Below are 25,100 nucleotides of genomic sequence, written 5' to 3'. Positions count from 1 at the left end.
TTAAGAAAACCATTGGAAAAGTTTATTAAGATAAAAACTTCACAGTATATAGAAAGTAGTAAAAGTAAGCTAACTCATGCTAAACTGTGTAGCCAAGAAAAATGGAGTCTCAAATCTCTACTATATGGATAAAATCTACAATCTTTAATATAAGAATTAAAACACACACAATATATATATATATATATATATATATATATATATATATATATATATGTATATATATATATATATATATATATATATATATATATATATATATACAGTACAGACCAAAAGTTTGGACACACTTTCTCATTCAAAGAGTTTTCTTTATTTTCATGACTATGAAAATTGTAGATTCACACTGAAGGCATCAAAACTATGAATTAACACATGTGGAATTATAGACATGACAAAAAAGTGTGAAAATATGTAATATTCTACGTGGAAAGTGTCCCCAAGTGCAGTCACTAAAACCATCAAGAGCTACAAAGAAACTGGCCCACATGCAGATCGCCCCAGGAAAGGAAGACCAAGAGTCACCTCTGCTGCAGAGGATAAGTTCATCCTAGTCACCAGTAGTGTTGCTCGCGAATATTCGCAATGCAAATTTTATTCGCGAATATCGCACATTCGCGAATATTCGCGAATATAGCACTATATATTCGTAATTACGAATATTCATTTTTTGTTTTTTTTCACAGTGCACATCACAGTGATCACCCCTCTCTGTTTCCAGCTTGTGTGGTGTAAATAACACTCTAATACTACTGTGTGAGACTTGCGCGCAATTTTTCGCATATGCGAAAATTCGCATATGCGAATTTTCGCTTATGTTAATTTTCGCATATGTAAATTTTTGTATACGTGTATTTTCGTGTATGCAAAAATAAAACGAGAATATTACGAATATGCGAATATTCGCGAATATATGACAAATATTCTTCCATATATTCGCGAATATTCGCGAATTCGAATATGGCCTATGCCGCTCAACACTAGTCACCAGTAGTGTTGCTCGCGAATATTCGCAATGCGAATTATATTTGCGAATATCGCATATTCGCGAATATTTGCGAATATAGCGCTATATATTCGTAATTACGAATATTCGTATATTTTTTTTTTCCCAGTACACATTACAGTGATCACCCCTCTGCTTCCAGCTTGTATGGTGTAAAGAAGGCTGTAATACTACTGTGTGAGACTGGCGTGCGAAGTTTCGCATATGCGAAAATTTACATATGTTAATTTGCGCATATGCGCATTTTCGTATACACTAATTTTCGCATACGCGAATTTTCATATATGCGAAAATACCGTGAGAATATTACGAATATGCGAATATTCGCGAATATTGGACGAATATTCGTCCATATATTCGCGAATATTCGCAAATTCGAATAGTGCCTATGCCGCTCAACACTAGTCACCAGCAATCTCAGAAATTGCAGGTTAACAGCAGCTCAGATTAGAGAGCAGGTCAATGCCACACAGAGTTCTAGCAGCAGACACATCTCTAGAACAACTGTTAAGAGGAGACTGTGTGAATCAGGCCTTCATGATAGAATATCTGCTAGGAAACCACTGCTAAGGACAGGCAACAAGTAGAAGAGACTTGTTTGGGCTAAAGAACACAAGGAATGGACATTAGACCAGTGGAAATCTGTGCTTTGGTCTGATGAGTCCAAATTTGAGATCTTTGATTCCTACCACTGTGTCTTTGTGCGACGCAGAAAAGGTGAACGGATGGACTCTACATGCCTGGTTCCCACCGTGAAGCATGGAGGAGGAGGTGTGATGGTGTGGGGGTGCTTTGCTGGTGACACTGTTGGGGATTTATTCAAAATTGAAGGCATACTGAACCAGCATGGCTACCACAGCATCTTGCAGCGGCATGCTATTCCATCCGGTTTGCGTTTAGTTGGACCATCATTTATTTTTCAACAGGACAATGACCCCAAACACACCTCCAGGCTGTGTAAGGGCTATTTGACCATGAAGGAGAGTGATGGGGTGCTGCACCAGATGACCTGGCCTCCACAGTCATCAGACCTGAACCCAATGAAGGCCGAAGTCCCAACAAGTACTAAGCATCTCTGGGAACTCCTTCAAGACTGTTGGAAGACCATTTCAGGTGACTACCTCTTGAAGCTCATCAAGAGACTGCCAAGACTGTGCAAAGCAGTATTCAAAGCAAAAGGTGGCTAGAACCTAGAATATGAAATATTTTCAGTTGTTTCACACTTTTTTGTTATGTACATAATTCCACATGTGTTAATTCATAGTTTTGATGCCTTCAGTGTGAATCTACAATTTTCATAGTCATGAAAATAAAGAAAACTCTTTGAATGAGAAGGTGTGTCCAAACTTTTGGTCTGTACTGTATATATATATTACAGTTAAAACTAGATTTTAGTTAAAACTAGTTTACCCTAGTGAAAACTAGTTTTGACTTAACGCCTTTGTGAAAACTAGAATTGACTGCTAGAATTGACTGCTCTTCCCCAGTGAAAACTAGTTTTGACTGAACACCTTTGTGAAAACGAGAATTGACTGCTTTTTCCTAGTTAAAAACAGTTTTTACTGAATGCCTTTGCTTAAACACCAGTTCTAATTAAACGCCTTTATACAAACTAGAATATTTACTTAACGCCTTTGTACAAACTAGAATACTTACTGGATGCCTTTGGATAAACTAGAATTTATGCCTTTGTGAAAACTAGAATTGACAGTTTTTTTCAGTTATTTTTTTTTTTTTAGCTTGAGGTTAGCTTGTTTTTTGTGACATATTGGGGGAAATTTCTCAAACGATTTAGATTGGTTCAGTCTAAATATGTGCGACTTTTCTGCGACTTTTGCTGTAGAGGATTTTTAGAACATGATGCATGCAAGTCTATTTTAGACGGAAATGCATTGGAAAATGCATTGGTGCGGAATTTATCAAGTGCGACTTTTGTGCGACAAGTCGCATCTGCCCAAAATACACTGAAATGTCAGACCATGTTGGAGCAGGTCTAAATGCAGTGTAAGCTGTAGACCCTGAAGTCTGAGCACAGAATTTATCAAGGGCTGTGAGACCTTTGATAAATTAGGAGCACAATAGACAGAAGACTAACACATACGCTGGTCTATAAGCATACCCAGAATAGACTAGATTAGTAAATGTCCCCCATTGTACTTTATATTAGCAGTAAATTTTGTTGATACATGCAGTGTTTTTTTGCAGTTTTCTAGATTAGAAATTCTCTACTTGTAAATCATGCCAAATAAATCTATTTATAAGGGATGTCCCGATATCATTTTTTAAGACCAAGTAGAAGTACTGATACTTTTTTTAAGTACTCGCCGATACCAATTCCGATACCATTGTAAATGTCATCTGACAGGATTTTTTTTATGGGGAAAAAGGGAATATTTTCAGTTTTTATTAGGGAAGGGCTATATATATATATATATATATATATATATATATATATATATATATACAGATAATGAATGTAAAAGTAAATCCCCCAGATAGTTGTCCCATAAATGAAAACCCTCATATAAGCTATGTAGGTAGTAGGTAGCCCCCCTATTAGCTTTGTAGTTAGTCTCCATAATAGCTTGTAGGCAGTAGATAGCTCCCCACTTAGGCAACAGAAGTCCCCCACATTAGGTATCCAGTAGAAGTCACCCACATTAGGTAGGCAGCAGAGGTCCCCCCCCCCCCATAGAAGGCAACCATTCCCTCATAGTTGGCAGCAGTTTCTCCATAGTTGGCAGCAGTCCCCCCATAGCAGGCAGCAGTTCCCGCATAGGAGGAAGCAGTCCCCCCTTTGTAGGCAACAGTACTTCCATAGCAGGTGGCAATTTCCACCACCCCCCTCCCCTCCGGCATACATACCTCCTGTGGCTCTTCTTTCTTTTTCCCCTTTCTACTCCAGCGCGGTGCAGTGATCGTGGTGGGGGGCACTGGTCCCGAGGCAAGATGGCTGGCTATCAGCCACCATCTTACCAGGCGCAACGATACACGTTCAGCAGCGGCCAGTATCTGCATGACATACATGTACGTCACAGGTCGGGAAAGCCTACCATGACGTACATTTATGTCATGCTTCAGGAAGGGGTTTTAACTAGGCAAACCTGTTTTGAGTGAAATGTCTCAGATCTTTCCTCTGACCCCAGCAGTCCTCTGTGTGAGTAATGTCACATTACAGGGATAATAACCCCAATCATTTCACAGTACAGGGATAATACACAGTTATGTCACATTACAGGGATAACCCCTATGATGTCACAGTACTAACATAATGCATCCAGTGATGTTACAGTATATACCGTTATATTTTTTCTGTAAATATTTATGCTTTGCTACTTTTCTATGGTGTCAAAGTTCGGCACAGGGGAGAACAGCTGATTGGATGTGGGATGTTACTGAGCTATGGGCAGTGCAGGACTTTACAAGATATGTGACTTCTGTAATATGCTGACAGCCAGGAGTGTCACTAAATTAAAACATTTGGGGCCTGTTCCCCAAACAAAAAGACAAGTGGCCCAAATGTCAGCTGCTGAGTGAGTCCATATATCAGTGCTTCCCAAACAGGGTGTCTCCAGCTGTTGCAAAACTACAATTCCCAGCATTATCAGATAGCCAAAGGCTGTCTGGGCATGCTGGGGGTTGTAGTTTTGAAACATCTGCTTGGGAAACACTGCCATACACTCAGTAATCTTTGCCTGTCTGCTCAGCTCCTCCCCCTTCTCTGCCCCGCCCCTTGTTGTGCATGTGATCTCAGACTCACACAGAGGCCTGCTGGGGTCAGAGGAAAGTTTTGAGACTGCAAGAGAGCATAAGATTAGCAAGTTACAGAGGTAAGAGTATAAATACTGTGACCTGGTCCCTGCCATTTATACTACCCCACCCCAACACAGTGACATAGTTACATAGTTACGGTTGAAAAAAGACATATGTCCATCAAGTTCAACCAGGGAATTGAAGGGTAGGGGTGTGGCACGATATTGGGGAAGGGATGGGATTTTATATTTCTTCATAAGCCTTAATGTTATTTTGTTCCAGGAATGTATCTAATCCTGTTTTAAAGATGTTAATTTTTCCTGCTGTGATCAGTTCCTGAGGTAGACTGTTCCATAAGTTCACAGTTCTTATGGTAAAGAAGGCGTGTCGCCCCTTGAGACTAAACTTTTTCTTCTCCAGATGGAGGGAGTGCCCCCTCGTCCTTTGGGGGGGTTTTACCTGGTACAGTTTTTCACCATATTTTTTGTATGGGCCATTAATATACTTATATACATTTATCATGTACCCCCTTAAACGTCTCTTCTCAAGACTAAACAATTGTAACTCCTTTAATCGCTCCTCATAGCTAAGATGTTCCATGCCCCATATTAGTTTAGTCGCGCGTCTCTGCACCCTTTCCAGCTCCACAGTGTCCCTTTTATGGACTGGTGCCCAAAACTGAACAGCATATTCCAGGTGAGGCCGTACCAATGCTTTATAAAGGGGGAGTATTATGTCCCTGTCCCTCGAGTCCATGCCTCTTTTGATACATGACAATATCCTGCTGGCCTTGGAAGCTGCAGCCTGACATTGCATGCTATTCTGAAGTCTGTGATCTACAAGTACACCCAGATCCTTCTCTACCAGTGACTCTGCCAGTTAAATCCTCCCTAAGACATACGACGCATGCAGGTTATTAGTACCCAGATGCATAACTTTACATTTATCCACATTGAACCTCATTTGCCAAGTGGATGCCCAGACACTTAGTCTATCCAAGTCATCTTGTAACCTATACACCTCCTCTATAGACTGTACCGTGCTACAAAGCTTGGTGTCATCTGAAAAGATAGAAACAGAGCTGTTAATGCCATCCTCTATATCATTGATAAATAAATTAAACAACAGCGGGCCCAGTACTGAACCTTGGGGTACACCACTAATTACCGGGGACCAATCAGAGTACGAATCATTGACCACCACTCTCTGGGTACGATCCATGAGCCAGTGTTCAATCCAGTTACAAACTAAAATTTCCAAACTCAAAGACCTTAACTTACCTGTCAGACGTCTATGAGGGACAGTATCAAACGCTTTAGCAAAATCCAGAAACACTATATCCACAGCCATTCCTCTGTCAAGGCTTCTACTCACCTCTTCATAAAAGCAAATTAGATTGGTTTGACAACTTCTATCCTTAGTAAACCCATGCTGGCTATCACTTATAATACAATTATCCCCTATGTATTCCTGTATGTAATCCCTTATAAGTCCTTCAAACAATTTACCCACAATGCACGTTAAACATACCGGTCTATAGTTTCCTGGGGAAGCCCTAGAGCCCTTCTTGAAGATTGGCACCACATTCGCCTTGCACCAGTCCCTTGGCACAATACCAGACACCAGTGAATCTCTAAATATCAAACAGGGGTACAGATATTACTAAACTTAGTTCTCTAAGAACTCTTGGGTGTAGTCCATCTGGCCCCGGAGATTTGCTTACATTTACCTTACTTAACTTACCTTGTACCATCTCTACATTAAGCCAGTTCAGTACATTACATGATGTGTTACCAGCACTGACCTGTCCAATGTCAGCTCCTTCTTCTTCCTTAGTATGTACAGAACTAAAGAACCCATTCAGTAGCTCCGCTTTCTCTTTATCGCCTGTGACAACCTCCCCATTATCATTATTAAGGGGTCCTACATGCTCTGTCCTTGGTTTTTTTGCATTTATATATCTTAAAAAATATTTAGGATTAGTTTTGCTTTCTTTGGCCACCTGTCTCTCATTTTGAATTTTTGCTGTTTTTATTACATTTTTACAGATTTTATTAAGCTCCTTGTACTGTTTAAATGTTATAGCTGACCCATCAGATTTGTATTTTTTGAAGGCTATTTTTTTGTTGTTTATTGCTCTTTTAACATAATTTGTCAGCCATGTAGGATTTAGTTTTAATCATTTATATTTGTTCCCCTTTGGTATATATTTAGCTGTATAGTTATTTAGAGTTGATTTAAAGATGTCCCATTTAACTTCTGTATCAGTATTTGACAACACCTCCCCCCAGTCTATGTCCTGTAGTGCAGCCCTCAGCCTAGGGAAATTTGTCTTTTTAAAGTTATATGTTTTTGCCTTCCCCGCCTGTCTTTGTTTTCTACATTTTAAGTCAAAAGTAACTATATTATGGTCGCTATTACCAAGGTTTTCCTGCACAGTTACATTACCAACCAGCTCTGCGTTGTTGGAAATGATCAGATCCAACAAGGCATCACTTCTTGTTTGGTTTTCCACAAACTGGCCCATAAAATTATCCTGCAATAAATTAAGGAATTGTCGCCCCTTTGTAGTTTTAGCCAGCCCCCGGCCCCAATCTATATCTGGATAGTTAAAATCTCCCATTATTACCACTGTACCTGCCTGGGCGGCACTCTCTATTTCTTTATGCAGCCGACCTTCTATCTCTTCAGTGATATTAGGGGGTCTGTAGATTACACCAAATATTATTTTTTCAGCATTTCCCTCCTTTTGTAATTCTACCCACAATGATTCCACATCCTCAGAATCATCACACACTATGGCATCGTTCACACTGACTTTCATACCACTTCTTACATACAGACAGACTGCATATTTACTCTATACTGTAACATCACTGGGTGCATTATGTTAGTACTGTGACATCATTGGGGTTATCACTGTAATATGACATCACTGTGTATTATCCCTGTATTGTGCGCATTTTCCCTATACTGTGTGTATTATCCCTGTACTGTGACATCATTGGGGTTATTATCCCTGTAGTGTTACGTTACTCACACAGAGGCCTGCTGGGATTAGAGGAAAGATTTGAGACATTTTACTCAAACAGGTTTGCCCAGTTAAAACTAGTTTTAACCCCTTCCTGACGCATGACATTCATGCACGCCATGGAAGTTTTTCCCAACCTGTGACGTACATGTACGTCATGCAGATACTGACCGCCGCTGATCGTGTAGAGCTGCACCTGGTAAGATGGTGAATAATAGCCAGCTATCTTGCCTCGGGACCAGTGCCTCCCCACCATGATCACTGCACCGTGCTGGCGCCGACAGGGGAAAAAGAAAGAAGAGCCACAGGAGGTATGTATGCCAGAGGAGAAAGGGTTGGTGGAAATTGCTGCCTGCTATGGAGGAACTGTTGAGTACAATGGAGGAACTGCTGCCTCCTATGGGAGATCTGCTGCCTGCTATGGGGGTACTGCTTCCAACTATGGAGGAGTTGCTGCCAACTATTGGGGAACAGTTGCCTACTATGGGGAACCTCTGCTGCCTACCTAATGTGGGGGGACTTTTGCTCGATACCTAATGGGGGGGGAAATCTGATAGATACCTAAAGTGCGGGACTTCTGTTGCCTATGTGGGGAGCTATCTACTATCTACAAGCTATTATGGAGACTAACCACCAAGCTAATAGGTGCAACCTACTACCTACATAGCTTATATGAGGGTTTTCATTTATGGGATAACTATCTGGGGGATTTACTTTTACATTCATTATGTTTTTTTTGTTGTTGTTTTTCTATATAAAAAAAAAGCCTTTCTCTAATAAAAACTGAAAACATCCTCTTTTTCCCATGATCACTGTGATGTGTACTGTGAAAAAAAAACAAAAAAAAAACGAATATTCGTAATTGCGAATATATAGTGCTATATTTGTGAATATTCGTGAATTCACGAATATCGCATATTCGCGAATAAAATTCGCATTGCGAATATTCGCAAGCAACACTAATGGACAGGTTTGAAACACATATGTTTTGTAGAATTTTTTGTTCTATCTAGAAGCCTATGAAAAATAATTTAAATATGCCATACCTAGTTCATTTGTCAACTATTTTATACCAACTATTCTTCCTAAACATGACTATGACAACATGACTTAATATAGCAAATAGATTGGCAGACAACTCCCATAAGGATGGACTCACAGTTTATGGTACATTTTATAATGTAATATTTGGAGTCGAAGCATTGGCTTAAAAAAATTGCTTCAAAACCTGATATGTGAATCCAGCCTAGGGGTAAATTTATAAGCAAAGTTGCATTTCATGTAGCAGCCCGACTGTCCTCAGCCCAGCAGACCTCATGGAATCACTACTGTCACCTAAGTGTCTTTGTAGCCTGCAAGTCAACAGCTGAATGTATTGTTTGACGATATCCCAGCAACCGTTCAGCTGCGGCTTTGTCCACACACTGAACCACTTTGCGGATACCATAGTGATGTTATATATACAAGCCCAGACTCTCCTTAGTAGATAGTTTGTTCTATTTAAAGATGTTTCTGAAGAATTGCTCAGAATATTCAATTCTTGCTCTTATTCCTCTGGCTGTATGGAGTATTGTGGTGAATATCTTGCTCTACTTTCCTAATGGAGACAACACGTATGCTGCCAACAATCAGCTGACAAATTATGTCTGGTATTTCCAAGGGATCTGTTTTGGGGGCATTATGGTAAGTATTGTAATGTATTTTGTGCTGCAAGTAAATCTGTCAGTAAAGGTTTGTTGTACTTACCGTATCTAAAGTAATTCTTACACAACACTACCGTAAATTCGTATTTCTAAAATTACAGACCCAAATTTTTGCTTTTTTATATACCAGATTATACCGTCCCCCCTCTTCCTATATATCTCTTGACATCTGTGGTTATACATATCTTCATTGTATCAGCTCACATAGTTTGGCTTTTTTCACACTTTTTCACACAAAACCTATGCCTTATAAAGTTATAGCTATAATGCATGCCAGTTTGGGGTTTTCATCATACATAGACACCCATGTTAAAAACATACCACACAGTATACTCTATGGAATAGTACAGAGGTCCGTTCTACTTCATCCAGCAAAAACATGGTAACTCTGGTGAAAACCACCTGAATGAAGGCCTTATGACACTTTTTTAGCCTTTGGGTGATTGAGGATTATGAATACATTTGCCATATGCATTGGGAGAGTTCCTAATGTATACACCAAACAGACACCATGAACCTAGTATGAAAAAGACCTAGCTTTACATTACATACCGCGGCTACCTTGGAAATGAATTGTTCTTATTCATCAATTGGGGGCATCATAGGAGATTGTCACTGTTACTTCATTGCTGTGTAGATTCCAAAAAGTCATGAAAATTGTGCAGAAATATTGCAATTTTTGGAAAAATATGGAATGTGCAGGAATGATAAAAATCAAACCCCCTGATGAAGTATGGTCAGAAAGAGAGAAGGAAAACCAGCATATGTTTAAAAGGGTACTTTAGTGGAAAATTTTTTTTTTTTTAAATTAAATTAAATGGTGCCAAAATGTTAACAGATTTTTAAATTACTTCTATGTAAAAATCTTAATCCTTCCAATACTTATCAGCTGCTTTATGCTCCAGAGGAAGTTATCTGCTGACACCTCTGTCCATGTCAGGAACTGTCCGGATCAAGAGCAAATCCCCATAGCAAACCTATCCTGCTCTGGACAGTTCCTGAGACAGACAGAGGTGTCAGCAGAGAGCACTGTGGTCAGAAAGAAAATAAATTAAAAAAGAAAAGAACTTTCTCTGGAGTATACAGCATCTAATAAGTACTGGAAGAACTAAGATTTTTAAATGGAAGTAATATACAAATCTGTTTAACTTTCTGGCACCAGTTGATTTGAAAAAATAATTTTTCCAGCGGGGTACCCCTTTAAGCCAAAGAAGCAGAAAGTGCTGTGGAGTAATGGTGATCTATTGTGTCAAATGCAGTAGATAGATCTAGACCGATTATAAGGTATATAAACATTGGAAGTCCAACCTCTGGGACTCTCACAATCTTAATAATGAAAGGGGCTCCAGTGCTGATTTTGCACCTAATAACTTATGGGAAAATTCTTGATAGTGTACAAATGCTAGAACTTTTGGACGTAATGGCCCTTATTTACTAAGAGTGTTGTGTAGGTTTCTTTGTTGGTTTTAATTCCCTACAATTTATTTTCCACGGTATTTACTAAGGTTTCCATAAATTTTTTTACACATGCTCTGATCTGTAGGGTTTTCCTCAGCTCAAATCCACCACATGTTATGTGGAAACCTTAGTAAATATGTTGGGTTTTTGTTAAAATGTCAGGAACACGCCCCTTTTCGAAGACCACACCCCCTTTTTCCTCAGCCACGCCCCTTTTTCAGGGTTTCTTACCAAAATGGAGAGTTAGTCAGGGTTTTTTCAATTCTGGCCCAAATTCTGGTGCAGACAGAATTTCTGGCGCAATGCAACAGAATCTGGCGCACAACCCAACAAAACATGTCGGGTTTGCAATAGTAAATGAGGGCCAATGTCTTGTGTTGGTGTAGGTTTGTGTGAGTAATCATGTCCATAATGTAATAATAATAATTATTTTTTACTGGAATTCTGATTTATGCCCCTTACAGATGATCATTTTATCCACTGTCCTTCTTTTGGTGGATTTTTATAAATGCAGCTCAACATGCTGTTCTGGGAAACAACTGTATCACATACATTGCTCTGTGAGTATAAGCCGGATTTATTTCATGTCTGCATTGTATTATATATACAATAATAATTGATCAGTTAATTACTACGGCATTTAGGTAAAATATATGATGCTATATACAATACTATAACTTAGATGCAATAGTGGTCTAACATACAGTGCATTCGGAAAGTTTCATACTAAAATAAAAATAAGGCAACTAGAGACCAGTCCTCAAGGTATATGTAAGGGTAAAGTAAAGAATAGAAAATGATCCAGATATTAATTAAATAAATCAATATATTTATTAGAAAGTATATGGTGGTCACTGGTGTCCAATGTCCCTGCAGGGCCCTTGCATGGGACACAAAACACAGCGTGGAAGATAAGATTAGAATAAAACAATTAAATTAAAAAATAATTGATAAAAATAGGGCAAACTTGCATCTATACTTCAGTATCGCATAATTAAATATTAAAATCAATAATTGTCAATGTGCTTTCACTGCTCAGTTGGTCAAATGTCTCTTGAAAGAACAAAAAGAGATTCCAATAGCTAGATACGCTATGCTGACAGCGGATTGTCCTGTATTGTAACAGTCACAGTATGTAGTAATAGCCTTTCAATGCTATGTATCCAGTGTTGGTGATACAGTTTCAATATACAGTGTATCAGCAGTTGGTGGTAAAGTGTTGCAAACTGTAGAACAGATGAGGAGAATAAGGAGAATAACAGAGTCCGGTGCACGGCACCACTCACCACCCTTGTGACCGCTGGTATCGCTGGTATCACTGGAGGAGCTGATTCAGTAATGTAGCACGGAGGTATCAGGCCTCCGGCAGTATCGGTCTCTGTCTCCTGTATCTGGCGATGCTGTATGCAGCGCTGTGGGTGGCGTTGATGGTGACCTCCTTTCAAGGTCCGCGGCTGGCACGGATGGCTCCGGCCTCACAGGTATGCCGAGGGTCCTTGGTTGGTCGAATAAGATAGCGCAGACAAAGCGGTGTAGTCAGGGCAGCGGTGGGTGTACGTGCAGCGTGCCTCGTGTGATTAGGCGCTTAATCGCACATAGAGTAGCAGTGAATTGGCTGGGGTCCCAAAGCTGGGGTCTCCAGCAGTTGCAAATAGAGTTCTATGTTGGGCTGAATTCTTGGAATATGATAGTGGATATAGATAGTATTATAATCAAATCTAGACGCGTTTCAAGGCCACGGGCCTTTTCTTCAGTAAAGGTATAGATGAATGATGTGTGCGGGAAGCGTTTTTTATAATGTGAATTGAGATTAATGGAGGACCGGAAAATCTGGCAAATTCCAGGTTATAGGTAAACTCAGGTACTGGATCATATAGGAGAGGAAAAATAGAGGAAATTAGATGATGAGTAAAGAGAATATAGGTGAAACAATCTTAGGTATAAAAAATGGAGATAAATGTGGAGATAAAATGACATGTGGGTAAAAAAAAAGTAGAAATAAAAATAAAAAATGGAAATAAAGATAAAAATAAAAATAATTGGATGTAGAAGGCTGGGAAAGCAATGGTTTGTCATTCAATATAGCTGATTGATACCTTATGATTATTTAGCAGTCTCCTATGTATATATATAAATATATATATATAATATACATGGGGTATAACACATATATTGTAACAATATATATGTGTATAAAAATGATTAAATAAATTAGTAGGAATGTATATGTTAAAATATGGATATAAATAGGAAAGTAGATAACATGAATAGTATTATAAGAATAAATGAAAAAGTACGGATGTATCATAAAAATTATGGATACATCATTAAAAATTGAGCTATGGGATGTATATTATAATAGTATAAAATTATTTAAAAAAAATATGAAAATGTATAATTTATAGAAATAAATATAAAAATAGAGATTAAATAAGATAAAGGTAGAATAAAAGTAAAAATAGAGATATAAATAATATATGGATATAAATGAATAAGTAAGAAGGTAAAAATAAATATATATATATATATATATATAAATAAAAATATATAAATAATGTAAGAGCAGGGGGTGGAACTGAAATAAAAGTAATATAAACACAGGACGGAACACAGAACACTGGAATATACTATAAAGATGAATAATTTCTTGGGTGGGGCTCGACCCCAGGAGACGTCGCCAAGTCGATATGCGACCAGTCGGCGATGAGTCGTGAGGAGGAGCCCAATCACAAGTATTTACAGGAATCCGAAAATCTCCAGCTCTGCATTGAGTCCCTTGGGGATCAATGTGTCGAACTCAAAGATCTTGCGGGATTCGGCCTTCGGCATACGCGTAATGAAAAATCCCCATCTCCAACAATTTTTGACTTTTAAAAGCGCTGTAAAGAAAAATTGAAGAGTATCCTGAGCATGGCATTCCGTAAAATGAAGTGACCACGGGTGAGTTTAGTTCCCTTTTTTTATGTTATAAATATGCTCTGAGATACGGGTTTTTAGTTGTCTTTTAGTTCGTCCAATGTACTGTTTACCACAAGTACATTGTATTAAGTAAATGATTCCTTTGCTGTGGCAGGTTAGGCAATCTGTAATTTTATGAGTGAATTGATTTGTTTTGGTGATTTTTATTGGTGATTTTACAACCTGAACAGGATCCACATTTGTGGAACCCTTTTGTCTGGAGCCAGGTGGAAGATGAATTGGAAGGGGGTTGACGGATGGTGGGGGCAACTTGTATGCCCAGATTGGGAGCCTTTGTGTATACAATGGGTGGATGTGTGGGGATAGTGTGACCAATGATTTTGTTGTTTTAAAAAAAAACGCCAGTTTGTTTTAATGATCCTTTCAATTTTTTTATGATTTCTATTAAACGGTAGAATCAATTTGGGGACATCGCTTTCAGATGGAAGGTCGACTGGTTTGGGAATGAAAAATGATGATCTGTCTAGGATCCGGGTATCATTAAGTGCTTTTTCTAAAATAGTTTGGGGGTAGTTTTTATCAAGGAATTTATTAGTTAAAACTTGTGCTTCTTCAAACATACTATCGGATGTACAATTTCTTTTCAATCTCCGATATTGACCTTTTGGGACATTTAGGAGCCATCTAGGTAAATGACAGCTATTAAAAAGTATAAAACTGTTTTTAGTCACAGGCTTGTGATATGTGCTACATACTAAATTTGTTGTATCAATGGTAATTAAAAGATCTAAAAATTCCAAAGTGCCTGTGCTTATATGTGATGTAAATTTTAAATTTAAAGAATTAGTATTGATTTCCAGGATAAAATCAGTTAAAAGATTCAGTGGCCCCTTCCAAATAAAAACGATGTCGTCAATATATCTTTGCCACGAGATCTGCGCCTAGCCTGGGAGCAATGGTAGCTTCCTCCCAGGCCGCCATAAATAGATTGTATTTGTTGGTATCAAGTATCACAATCGCACCCCCCTTGTCAGCGGGGCGGATTGTGATATCATGATTTTGTTGAAGTTCATTTATTGCCAACTTTTCTTTAAATGTAATATTATTATTTTGTGTATTTGGTTTTAATTTTCTAATTTGAGACTCCACGGCAGTTTTAAAAGTCAAAATATCTGGGCCTGTTTCATGTCCGGGGTAAAATTTCGATTTTAATGTGCATTGAGTGTGTGTAAAATTGGTGGATTGGATTGCGAGTGGAATAGTGGGCTGTTTTAAAAAGTATTTTTTAAGGCACAGTTTTCTAACATATTTCTCAATGCCTATGTAGGTATCAAATTTGTTAAGGAATTGAGTAGGTGCAAATTTAAGACCCTTGTTTAGTAATTTTTTCTGAGTCTCAGTCAAAGAGGTAGAGCTTAGATTGATTATACAATCCTCTAAATCAGTTTTCCTAGTTTTTGGGGTGGTTGAGATTCGTTTTCTTCTTCGTATCCTCTTTTTTTTGGAGTGTCTGTTTGAATTGTGAGGTTGGGAGGAATGGGGTGAATGTCTGCTTATAAAGCCGGTTGTTTGGGATTGTGTTGTGTCGTGTTGTATGTTGAATAATGGTGTGTTTGTGTAATTGGTGTTCTGGAGGAGTGATAAGTTGGGGGGTAGTAAGGGCGACGTTGGTGATAATAGTTGTGTGGTTGGGGGGGATATCTGTAATTCTGGTGATTGTGATGGTGGTTTGGTCTGTGTCGGTAATTGGGTGAAGAGGTGGGGTTTCTCCAACTGCCTCTCCCTAAAAAATGTTGGTTGTTAGAGCTGGAGATTTTCGGATTCCTGTAAATACTTGTGAATGGGCTCCTCCTCACGACTCGTTGCCGACTGGTCGCATGTCGAATCGGCGACGTCTCTTGGGGTCGAGCCCCAGCCAGGAAATTATTCATCTTTATAGTATATTCCAGTGTTCTGTGTTCCGTCCTGTTTTAATATTACTTTTATTTCAGTTCCACCCCCTGCTCTTACATTATTTATATATTTTTATTTATTTATACATTTTTATTTTTGCCTTCTTACTTATTCATTTATATCCATATATTATTTATATCTCTATTTTTACTTTTATTCTACCTTTATCTTATTTAATCTCTATTTTTATATTTATTTCTATAAATTACCGTATTTATCGGCGTATAACACGCACTTTTTAGGCTAAAATTTTTAGCCTAAAGTCTGTGTGCGTGTTATACGCCGATACACCCCCAGGAAAGGCAAGGGGAGAGAGACCGTCGCTGCCCGCTTCTCTCCCCCTGCCTTTCCTGGGGTCTAGAGCGCTGCTGTCGGCCCTTTTCACCCCCTGGTTATCGCCGACAGCCCGGGGGAGAGAAGGGGCAGCGGCACCCATTGCCGGCGCCGCTGCCCCGTTGCCTCCCCCCATCCCCGGTGGCATAATTACCTGAGTCGGGTCCGCGCTGCTCCAGGCCTCCGTCGTGCGTCCCCGGCGTCATTGCTATGCGCTGAACGGCGCGGCGCATAACGTCAGAGCGCCGCGCATAGCAACGACGCTGGGGACGCACGACGGAGGCCTGGAGCAGCGCGGACCCGACTCAGGTAATTATGCCACCGGGGATGGGGGGAGGCAACGGGGCAGCGGCGCCGGCAATGGGTGCCGCTGCCCCTTCTCTCCCCCTGGCTGTCGGCGCCGCTTCTCTCCCCCTGGCTATCGGCGCCGGCACCGATAGTCAGGGGGACAGAACGGGCAGCGGCGCCGATAACCAGGGGGTGAAAAGGGCCGACAGCAGCGCTCTAGACCCCAGGAAAGGCAGGGGGAGAGAAGCGGGCAGTGACGGCCTCTCTCCCCCTGCCTTTCCTGGGGGTATATCGGGGTATACACGCGCACACACGCACCCTCATTTTATCATGGATATTTGGGTAAAAAACTTTTTTTACCCAAATATCCTTGGTAAAATGAGGGTGCGTGTTATAGGCCGGTGCGTGGTATACCCCGATAAATACGGTATACATTTTTATATTTTTTTTTATAATTTTATACTATTATAAAATACATCCCATAGCTAAATTTTTAATGATGTATCCATAATTTTTATGATACATCCGTACTTTTTCATTTATTCTTATATTACTATTCATTTTATCTACTTTCCTATTTATATCCATATTTTTACAAATGTATTTAATCATTTTTATACACATATATATTGTTACAATATATGTGTTATACCCTATATATATATATATATATATATATATATATATATATATATACATAGGAGACTGCTAAATAATCATAAGGTATCAATCACCTATATTGAATGACAAACCATTTCTTTCCCAGCCTTCTACATCCAATTATTTTTATCTTTATTTCCATTTTTTATTTTTATCCACATGTCATTTTATCTCCATTTGTTATACCTAAGCTTGTATCACCTATATTCTCTTTACTCATTCATCTAATTTCCTCTATGTTTCCTCTCCTATATGATCCAGAACCTGAGTTTACCTATAACCTGGAATTTCCAGATTTTCCTGTCCTCTCTTAACCTCAATTCACATTATAAAAAACGCTTCCCACACACATCATTCATCTATACCTCTACTGAATAAAAGGCCCTCGGCCTTGAAACGCGTCTAGTTTGATTATAATACTATCTACATCCACTACCATATTCCAAGAATCCAGCCCAACATAGAACTCTATTTGCAACTGCTGGAAACCCCAGCTTTGGGACCACAGCCAATTCACTGCTACTCTATGCGCGATTAAGCGCCTAATCACACGAGGCATGCTGCACGTACACCCACTGACTACATCGCTTTGTCTGCGCTATCTTATTCGACCAACCAAGGATCCTCGGCATACCTGTGAGGCCGGAGCCATCCGTGCCAGCCGCGGATCTTGAAAGGAGGTCACCATCAACGCCACCCACAGCGCTGCATACAGCATCGCCAGATACAGAAGACAGAAACCGATACTGCCGGAGGCCTGATACCTCCGTGCTACATTACTGAATCAGCTCCTCCAGTGATACCAGCGGTCACAAGGGTGGTGAGTGGTGCCGTGCACCGGACTCTGTTATTCTCCTTATTCTCCTCATCTGTTCTACAGTTTGCGACACTTTGTCACCAACGACTGATACACTGTATATTGAAACTGTATCACCAACACTGGATACATAGCATTGAAAGGCTATTACTACATACTGTGACTGTTACAATACAGGACAATCCGCTGTCAGCATAGCGTATCTAGCTATTGGAATCTCTTTTTGTTCTTTCAAGAGACATTTGACCAACTGAGCAGTGAAAGCACATTGACAATTATTGATTTTAATATTTAATTATGCGATACTGAAGTATAGATGCAAGTTTGCCCTATTTTTATCAATTATTTTTTATTTAACTGTTTTATTCTAATTTTATCTTCCACGCTGTGTTTTGTGTCCCATGCAAGGGCCCTGCAGGGACATTGGACACCAGTGACCACCATATACTTTCTAATAAATATATTGATTTATTTAATTAATATCTGGATCATTTTCTATTCTTTACTTTACCCTTACATATACCTTGAGGACTGGTCTCTAGTTGTTTTATCAACTATATATTTTTTTTGCATTCTATAGACCTTTAGGTGAAGGTAACACCAGTTCACCTCGGGTATATTTTCCCACTGAGTGAGCTACACTATCCTTTTATATTTAAAATAAAAATAAATTCAAGTTTTCCCCCATCATTCTGCACTAAATACCCCATAATGACAAAATGAAAACAATGTTAGAAATCTAATTTATAAAAAAAAAAAAAACTAAAATATCACATTGACATAAGTATTCAGACCCTTCATTCTCACACATCTTTGACAGTAATTACAACCTCCAGCCACAAGGTTTGCACACTGGTATTTGAGATTTTCTGCTATTCTTATCTACAGATCCTCTCAAGCTCAGTAAGGCTGGATGGGGACTATTCTTAAATCTCTCCAGAGATGTGCGATTGGGTTCAAGTCAGAGTTGTCCCTAAGCCGCTCCTGTGCTGTCATGGCTGTGTGCTTAGGGCCATTGCCTTTCGTGAAGGTGACCCTCGACCCAGTCTGAAGTCAAGACCACTCTGGATAAGGTTTTTTACTAAGATTATCTATATTCTTTTCTTCATTGAGCTTTTTCTCAACCCTAACCATTTTCCCTGTCCAAGTCGCTGCAAAACACCTCTACAAAATGATGCTGCCACCACCATGCTTTACTAAAAGGATAGGAGATAAGATGTCTAATCATGGGGGTCCACCACTGGGGACCCCCGCAATCTCGGCTGCGGCACTCCAGACATCCGGAGCATGGAGCGAACTTCGTTCCATGCCAGATGACTGGCGATGCGGGCGGAGGCTCATGATGTCACGGTCATGCCTCGCTCGTGACGTCACGGCCATGCCCCCTCAATGCAAGTCTAAGGGAGGGGGCGTGATGGCCATAGACTTGCATTGAGGGAGCATGACCATGAATTCACGAGCGGGGTGTGACCGTGACGTCTTGAGCCTCCGGCGCTGCACCTGACGCTCTAAACGAATGCTGGGTGCAGCAGGGAGATCACAGGGGTCCCCAGCGGTGGGACCCCTGTGATTAGACATCTTATCACCTATCATTTGGATAAGGTATAAGATGCCTAGGGGCAGAGTACACCTTTAAGTCAGCTCTAGGAAGAGTCTTGATTGTTTCAAACTTCTTCAGTGCAGCAGATATGTCTTCATAACCTTCTCCAGATCTGTGCCTCCACACAATCCTCCCTGAGCTCTACAAGCATTTCTTTCTTTCTCGTGGTTTAGTTTTTGTTCAAATATACATTGTCAGCTGTGAGATCTTATATATAAACAGGGCTATCCAAATCCTGTCCAATCATCTGAATTGACCACAGGTGATGCCGAGGTGAGGAAACATCTCAGAGATGATCAAAGAAATAGGAACCCCCCATAGCTGAATTTCAAAGGGTCTAAATACTCATGCTAATGCTAAATTTTAGTTTTTCCATAATAAAAATGTTTCAAAAAAAATCTAAAATTCTGTTATCACCATCTCATTATGAGGTATTGAGTGCAGATTGATGGGGACAAGTTCAATACATTTTTTATTTCAGCACAACGCCACAACATAGCAAAATGTGAAAAAAGTAAATAGGCCTGAGAGCTTTCCAAATGATCATTTACCAATGATTGAAGTAGTTTGTCTGAATGTTCTATGTGAATTGGTATTCTCCCAAAATATTTTTAGGCTAGGTTTCCACAAAGGTTTTCACTGTGTTTTTTTGGAAAACTGCCACTGCAGTTATTAAGCCAAAGTCAGAAGTGTATTCAAAATGAATGGGAAATATAAAGGAAGGACTAAGGCTAGGTTTCCACTTGTTTTTCTTTTTTTTTTTAACCCCTGAAAAAACACCAGAAAAACTGCCACAGATTTTCTTTGCGTTTTTACCTGTGTGTGGAAATAGCATTTTTGGCACCTTTGGCAGATTCCCTGCAGGCGTTTTTATGAATCTTGTTGGGTACCAAAAAAAAAAAAAAAAAGATGCAGTAGGAATGGGAAAAAATTGTAGGGAACGAAATTAATATTTTTTTATAACAACATTTTGATTAACTTTCAATCAGGGACCAATTTATGTGAGCGGGTAGGGACATAAAAATGTAGCCGTCAATATTAAAAATGGGTAAAGTGTATCTTTATCCATTAAATCTAATATATTTTTTTATTAATTTTGTAACACTTTTTAATTTTTTATGTATTTGAATAAAATTTATGAACTGTGATTTATTTTAACTACTGTTAAACTTTATTAGCCATATTCCTGTCATTATTTAGGTACTACTGCAACTACCAGCATGGAACAGAGTCTGGGAGCTGTAGTACCTGCACTAAAGGACTGACTGCATTTGTTCTAACTCTTGAGACCCGTTGCGATACAGATTTACAAGAGCGGTTGGCTCTTTGCAGCACTCTCCGGTCCTCTGCTATGAACTCCGGCCAGCCAATGATGTGAATAGAAATTCACATCACTGATTCATATATGCCGCTCAGATTGGTGATTGGCTGGCACCATCTGGCCAATCACCGCTCTGAGTGGCAAATAGGAATCAGTAATGTGAAGTTCTATTCACATCACTGGCCGGCTGGAATTCACAGCAGAGATTGTGGAGCGCTGCTGAGAGATGCTCGCTTCTCTGGATTCTAAATCCAGATCGCAACGTGTCTCAAGAGTGAGAACAGATGCAATCTGTCTTTTAGTGCAGACTCTGTTCCATGCTGGGAGTAGTAGTACCTAAATAATGATGAAAATATGGCTAATAAAGTTTAACAGTAGTTATAATAAACCACTGTTCAGAAATTACATTATTAAAATACATTAATAATAAAAAGTTTTTTTAAAATGAATGTATATATATATATATATATATATATATATATATATAAACAAAGAATAATCATGTTGCTATATATATATATATATATATATATATATATACACATATATATACATATATATATATATATATATATATATATATATATATATATTAGATTTAAAATTACATGGCCCATTTTCAATATTGCGGCTACATTTTTATGTCCCTATCTTCTCACAAAAATTGGTCCCTGATTCAAAATTTATAAAACTGCATCATTTTTAATTTAATCATCAATCGTTAAAATAAAAAATAAAAACACCATAGCTTTTAGATTTCAAGAAAAAAAACAACAAAGTCTGAACCTGAGGTCATTTTTCAATACTGCCAGGGAGTGTTTTTTTAAAAAAAAAGTGGATTTTGCATTTTGCGATTATCCGAAGACTTGCAGCTAACATCTGGCCGCAGCGTTATTTCACCAAAAAAATGCAGTGCGGCAGAATTGGCGTTTTTTTGGGGGGGGGGGGGCATTTAAAAAAAAAAAATTGGAAACCTAGCCTTATACTTCTCCTTTCTACTGGATCCACTTCTGACTTTGGCTCAAGAACAGTAGTGGCAGTTTAAAAAAAAAATGACAGAAAAACCTGTGTGTAAACCTGGCCTTATACTATTAGACGAAATAAAAGACATTATTTTTTTCCTAATTATTTGTCACCTATTTTCATGTATTTCAGAGACTGGGGTCTGCCCTGTTTGCTCTGCTGGGTGTGTTATTTTCTGGATATTCTCTGATCATCTCCTCCCTGGGACTGTCTCAAGGCCCATACTGCAGGACAAACACTGGATGGAGTTACCCGTTTGCCAGCACAGGTGGAGGGTACTGGTCATTTTCTGATTAGATATATAGAAAGCATGTAGAACTGCAGATAAATAATGGGTATTGTAATGGTCTTACCATAACGGCTAAGTTGTGGATCCGCTGTCCTGTGTGAACTATGGCTGAACCGTACCAGGGAGCAGAGTCTAAGGTGCCACTGGTTTTCACCAGAGCCCACAGCAAAGCGGGATAGACTTGCAGCGGCAGGCGGCACCCAGGTCTCTACCCCTGGCACGATCCATCCACACAGGTTGCACAGATGGTATAGCGTAGTCAGGACAAAGCACAGGTCAGAAGGCAGGCGGCAAAGAAGCATAGTCGGGTCACAGGCACAAGGTCAGGAAGCAGGCGGCAAAGGAGCAAGGTCAGGTCACAGGCTGGAGGCCAGGAACACTATTATGGCACACACACTGTAACGCTTTCTCTAAGGCACTAAGCACAAACATCCGGCACCATGATAGGGAGGTGCCGGACTATATAGAGTCTGCCCCACAGGAGATCAATTTTGGGCGTACTGGCCCTTTAAATCTAGCAACACCGGCGCATGTGCCCTAAAGAAAGGGGATGCGCGTGGCAGCGAGCCACAGAAGTAGGAAGGCCAGGGACAGCAGGAGGTGAGGAGATGCCTGGGACTCGCATGCGGGCGCGTCCCGCATAGCGAGTCCCGGAGCCACCGCAGGAACTAGACGGGGTGCGCTCATGGCCAGACAGAACAGCTAGAGCATGCCCGGGACACGCGTGCGGGCCACCCATGTCAGGGGAGAGGGAGCGCTCACGGCCATAATTAATGGCGGGAAGAGAGAGAGAGAAAGAGAGAAAGAGAGAGAGAGACAGCTATCACGCCCCCCCCCCCCCCCCCGTAGGTTTGCATTGAGGGGCGGAGCGTGACGTCACACGGGGGCGGAGGTGTGACGTCACATGCCACCAGCCCTGTAGTCGCCTGTAATCAGACCCGGAGCGAACACGCTCCGGGGACTGATTAAAAACGGGGTGCCGCGTGCAAGATCCCGGGGGTCCCCAGCGGCGGGACTCCCGCGATCAGGCATCTTATCCCTTATCCTTTGGATAGGGGATAAGATGTCTAAGCACCGGGGAACCCCTTTAACCAGCTCTGATAAAATGAAAGCTGTGCTGTGATTGGTTGTTATGGGCAAATCAGGTAGTTTCATTTTTATTTACTCCCCCTCAATGTATACGTTTATAAGATGTTTATATGTTTATATATTTATGTGTTTTCTCTTAGGTATCTTGTGGCATCTTCTACATGGTCTCAATGTTTAGAACCCGGTTATATTGTGGAGTGGAACATCATCTTGTTCTCTATTCTAATAGCCCTCAGTGCCCTTCAAGGGATCATCTGCCTCTTTAAAGTCATATATGATGTGATGGGGGTGATGTGTGGGACGCACAAGATTTTAGCACAGGTAAATCCATTGAACTTCTAGCATGGACATATAAGTTGCGGTAGCTGTGCAGTTACAGTGCAAGAAATAAAAGGAATGATTTTCTTCACAGAGAAAAAAATCTATAAAATGAAAAAACAATGAAAAAAATAAATAAAAATAATAATACATTTTTTATTTTTTTTATTTTCTGCAGCCAGATCCAATTTAAGTTGCAAAGAAAACACATGTACTTTGGAATTGGATTTAATGAGTGTTATGAAGTCAATAATACCCAGAATCCTCGGTGTTTAACTGAGAGTTGAAGAACAACTAGACTTTGTCCTAAATTATTTGAAAAGAAAAAAGTTACTGCCAATTTACTATACCGTATGTTCTGCTATATTTGTTCTCTCTTGTGTGTTACTTCTGTTTATTAAGTTTTTCGCTAACTGCTCCATAAAAGACTCTCATTTTCTGTGATTTTGTTTTCCTTTGCACGGTTATGTTTAGGCATAAATCCAAAATTTATAATGCAGCACTGAGTGCAATAGTTACTTTTCATATTTGCATCTATGGTCAAATCGGCAGCTATATACCTGAATATAGCGTAATTTTTGTCAAAAAATATGTGTAATAAAAGTCAAAGGAAAACAAAGAAAAGCTGACCATGTTGTTGTGAAAGAGAAGATGGAAACATTCAAAATGTTATCAACATATAAAAACAGAAATATATAAAATATTGATTTCTATCCATCAGGTGTGATTCTGTCCATCAGCTGTGATATGCAAACACTATACATACAGAACATGCAAAAAACAAAGGAAAAGACTATAGTTGTAGCAAAAGTCACAGTTGAAACCAGGCCCCAAAGTTGAAGGTGGTCCAGCACTAGAATGTTTTTTACAAAGTTATCTGGTTGGTTTAGAAAAAAAAACACTGAATACTCACCTGTCAGCTCCTCTCCTGCCACCTGTCCGCTCCTATTCCAACTGTGTCATCTGCAAACACTGTTTGGCTGAGCAGGTATTTCCGTTTTTTTTTTTTTTTTTTTTATTGATTTACATAAAGATTGTTGAAGCCATGGTAACCATTTCAGCCATCCTGAGCTCCGTATAAAAAAAATCAGATTTTTTTTTTGTGTTGAACAACTCTTTTAAGAGAAGCTAAATTCCAATCGGTCCTCTTTTAATGTGGTGCTTAAAGGGGTTCTCCACTGCCCTGTCTTCCGGAGCTCCGCTCGCAGGGTCCGGAAGTTTACCCCCTCGTGATGTCACGCCCGCCCCCTCAACGAAAGTCTATGGGTCGCGGCCCCTTCCCATAGATTTTCGTTGAGGGGGCGGGCGTGATGTCACGAACACAAAAGCCCGCACACAGCGTCCGGAGAAATAAACGTCCGGATGCTGCGAGCAGAGCTCCGGAAGACAGGGCAGTGGAGAGCCCCTTTAAAGGAAATCTGCAACAAAAACAACTTATCCCCTATCCTCAGGATAGGTGTTTGATCGCCGGGGGTCCGAACGCTGGGAAACCCCACGATCTCCTGCACAGGCCCCATGGCTTTGCCGTATCTCTCCCAT

General features: G+C 39.9%; 1 protein-coding gene and 1 long non-coding RNA gene across 3 annotated transcripts in view; one reads left to right on the top strand and one right to left on the bottom strand.

Annotated features, from left to right (window-relative positions):
• Positions 1-25,100, bottom strand: part of LOC130361625 (uncharacterized) — a 30,868-nt gene that overhangs the window by 1,644 nt on the left and 4,124 nt on the right. The window lies entirely within an intron of this gene.
• LOC130361624 (transmembrane 4 L6 family member 18-like) lies at positions 9,260-24,000 on the top strand. Its single transcript, XM_056564856.1, has 5 exons — positions 9,260-9,473; positions 11,416-11,511; positions 21,998-22,140; positions 23,384-23,564; positions 23,740-24,000. Exons 1-5 carry the CDS (start codon positions 9,297-9,299, stop codon positions 23,752-23,754), a joined length of 612 nt encoding a protein of 203 aa, XP_056420831.1. The 5' UTR covers positions 9,260-9,296; the 3' UTR covers positions 23,755-24,000.

Source organism: Hyla sarda, chromosome 3 (genome assembly GCF_029499605.1).
Source record: "Hyla sarda isolate aHylSar1 chromosome 3, aHylSar1.hap1, whole genome shotgun sequence".
Taxonomy (NCBI): Eukaryota; Metazoa; Chordata; class Amphibia; order Anura; family Hylidae; genus Hyla; species Hyla sarda.
The sequence above is the reverse complement of the archived record's forward strand: the minus strand, read 5'-3'. Positions and strand labels throughout refer to the sequence as shown.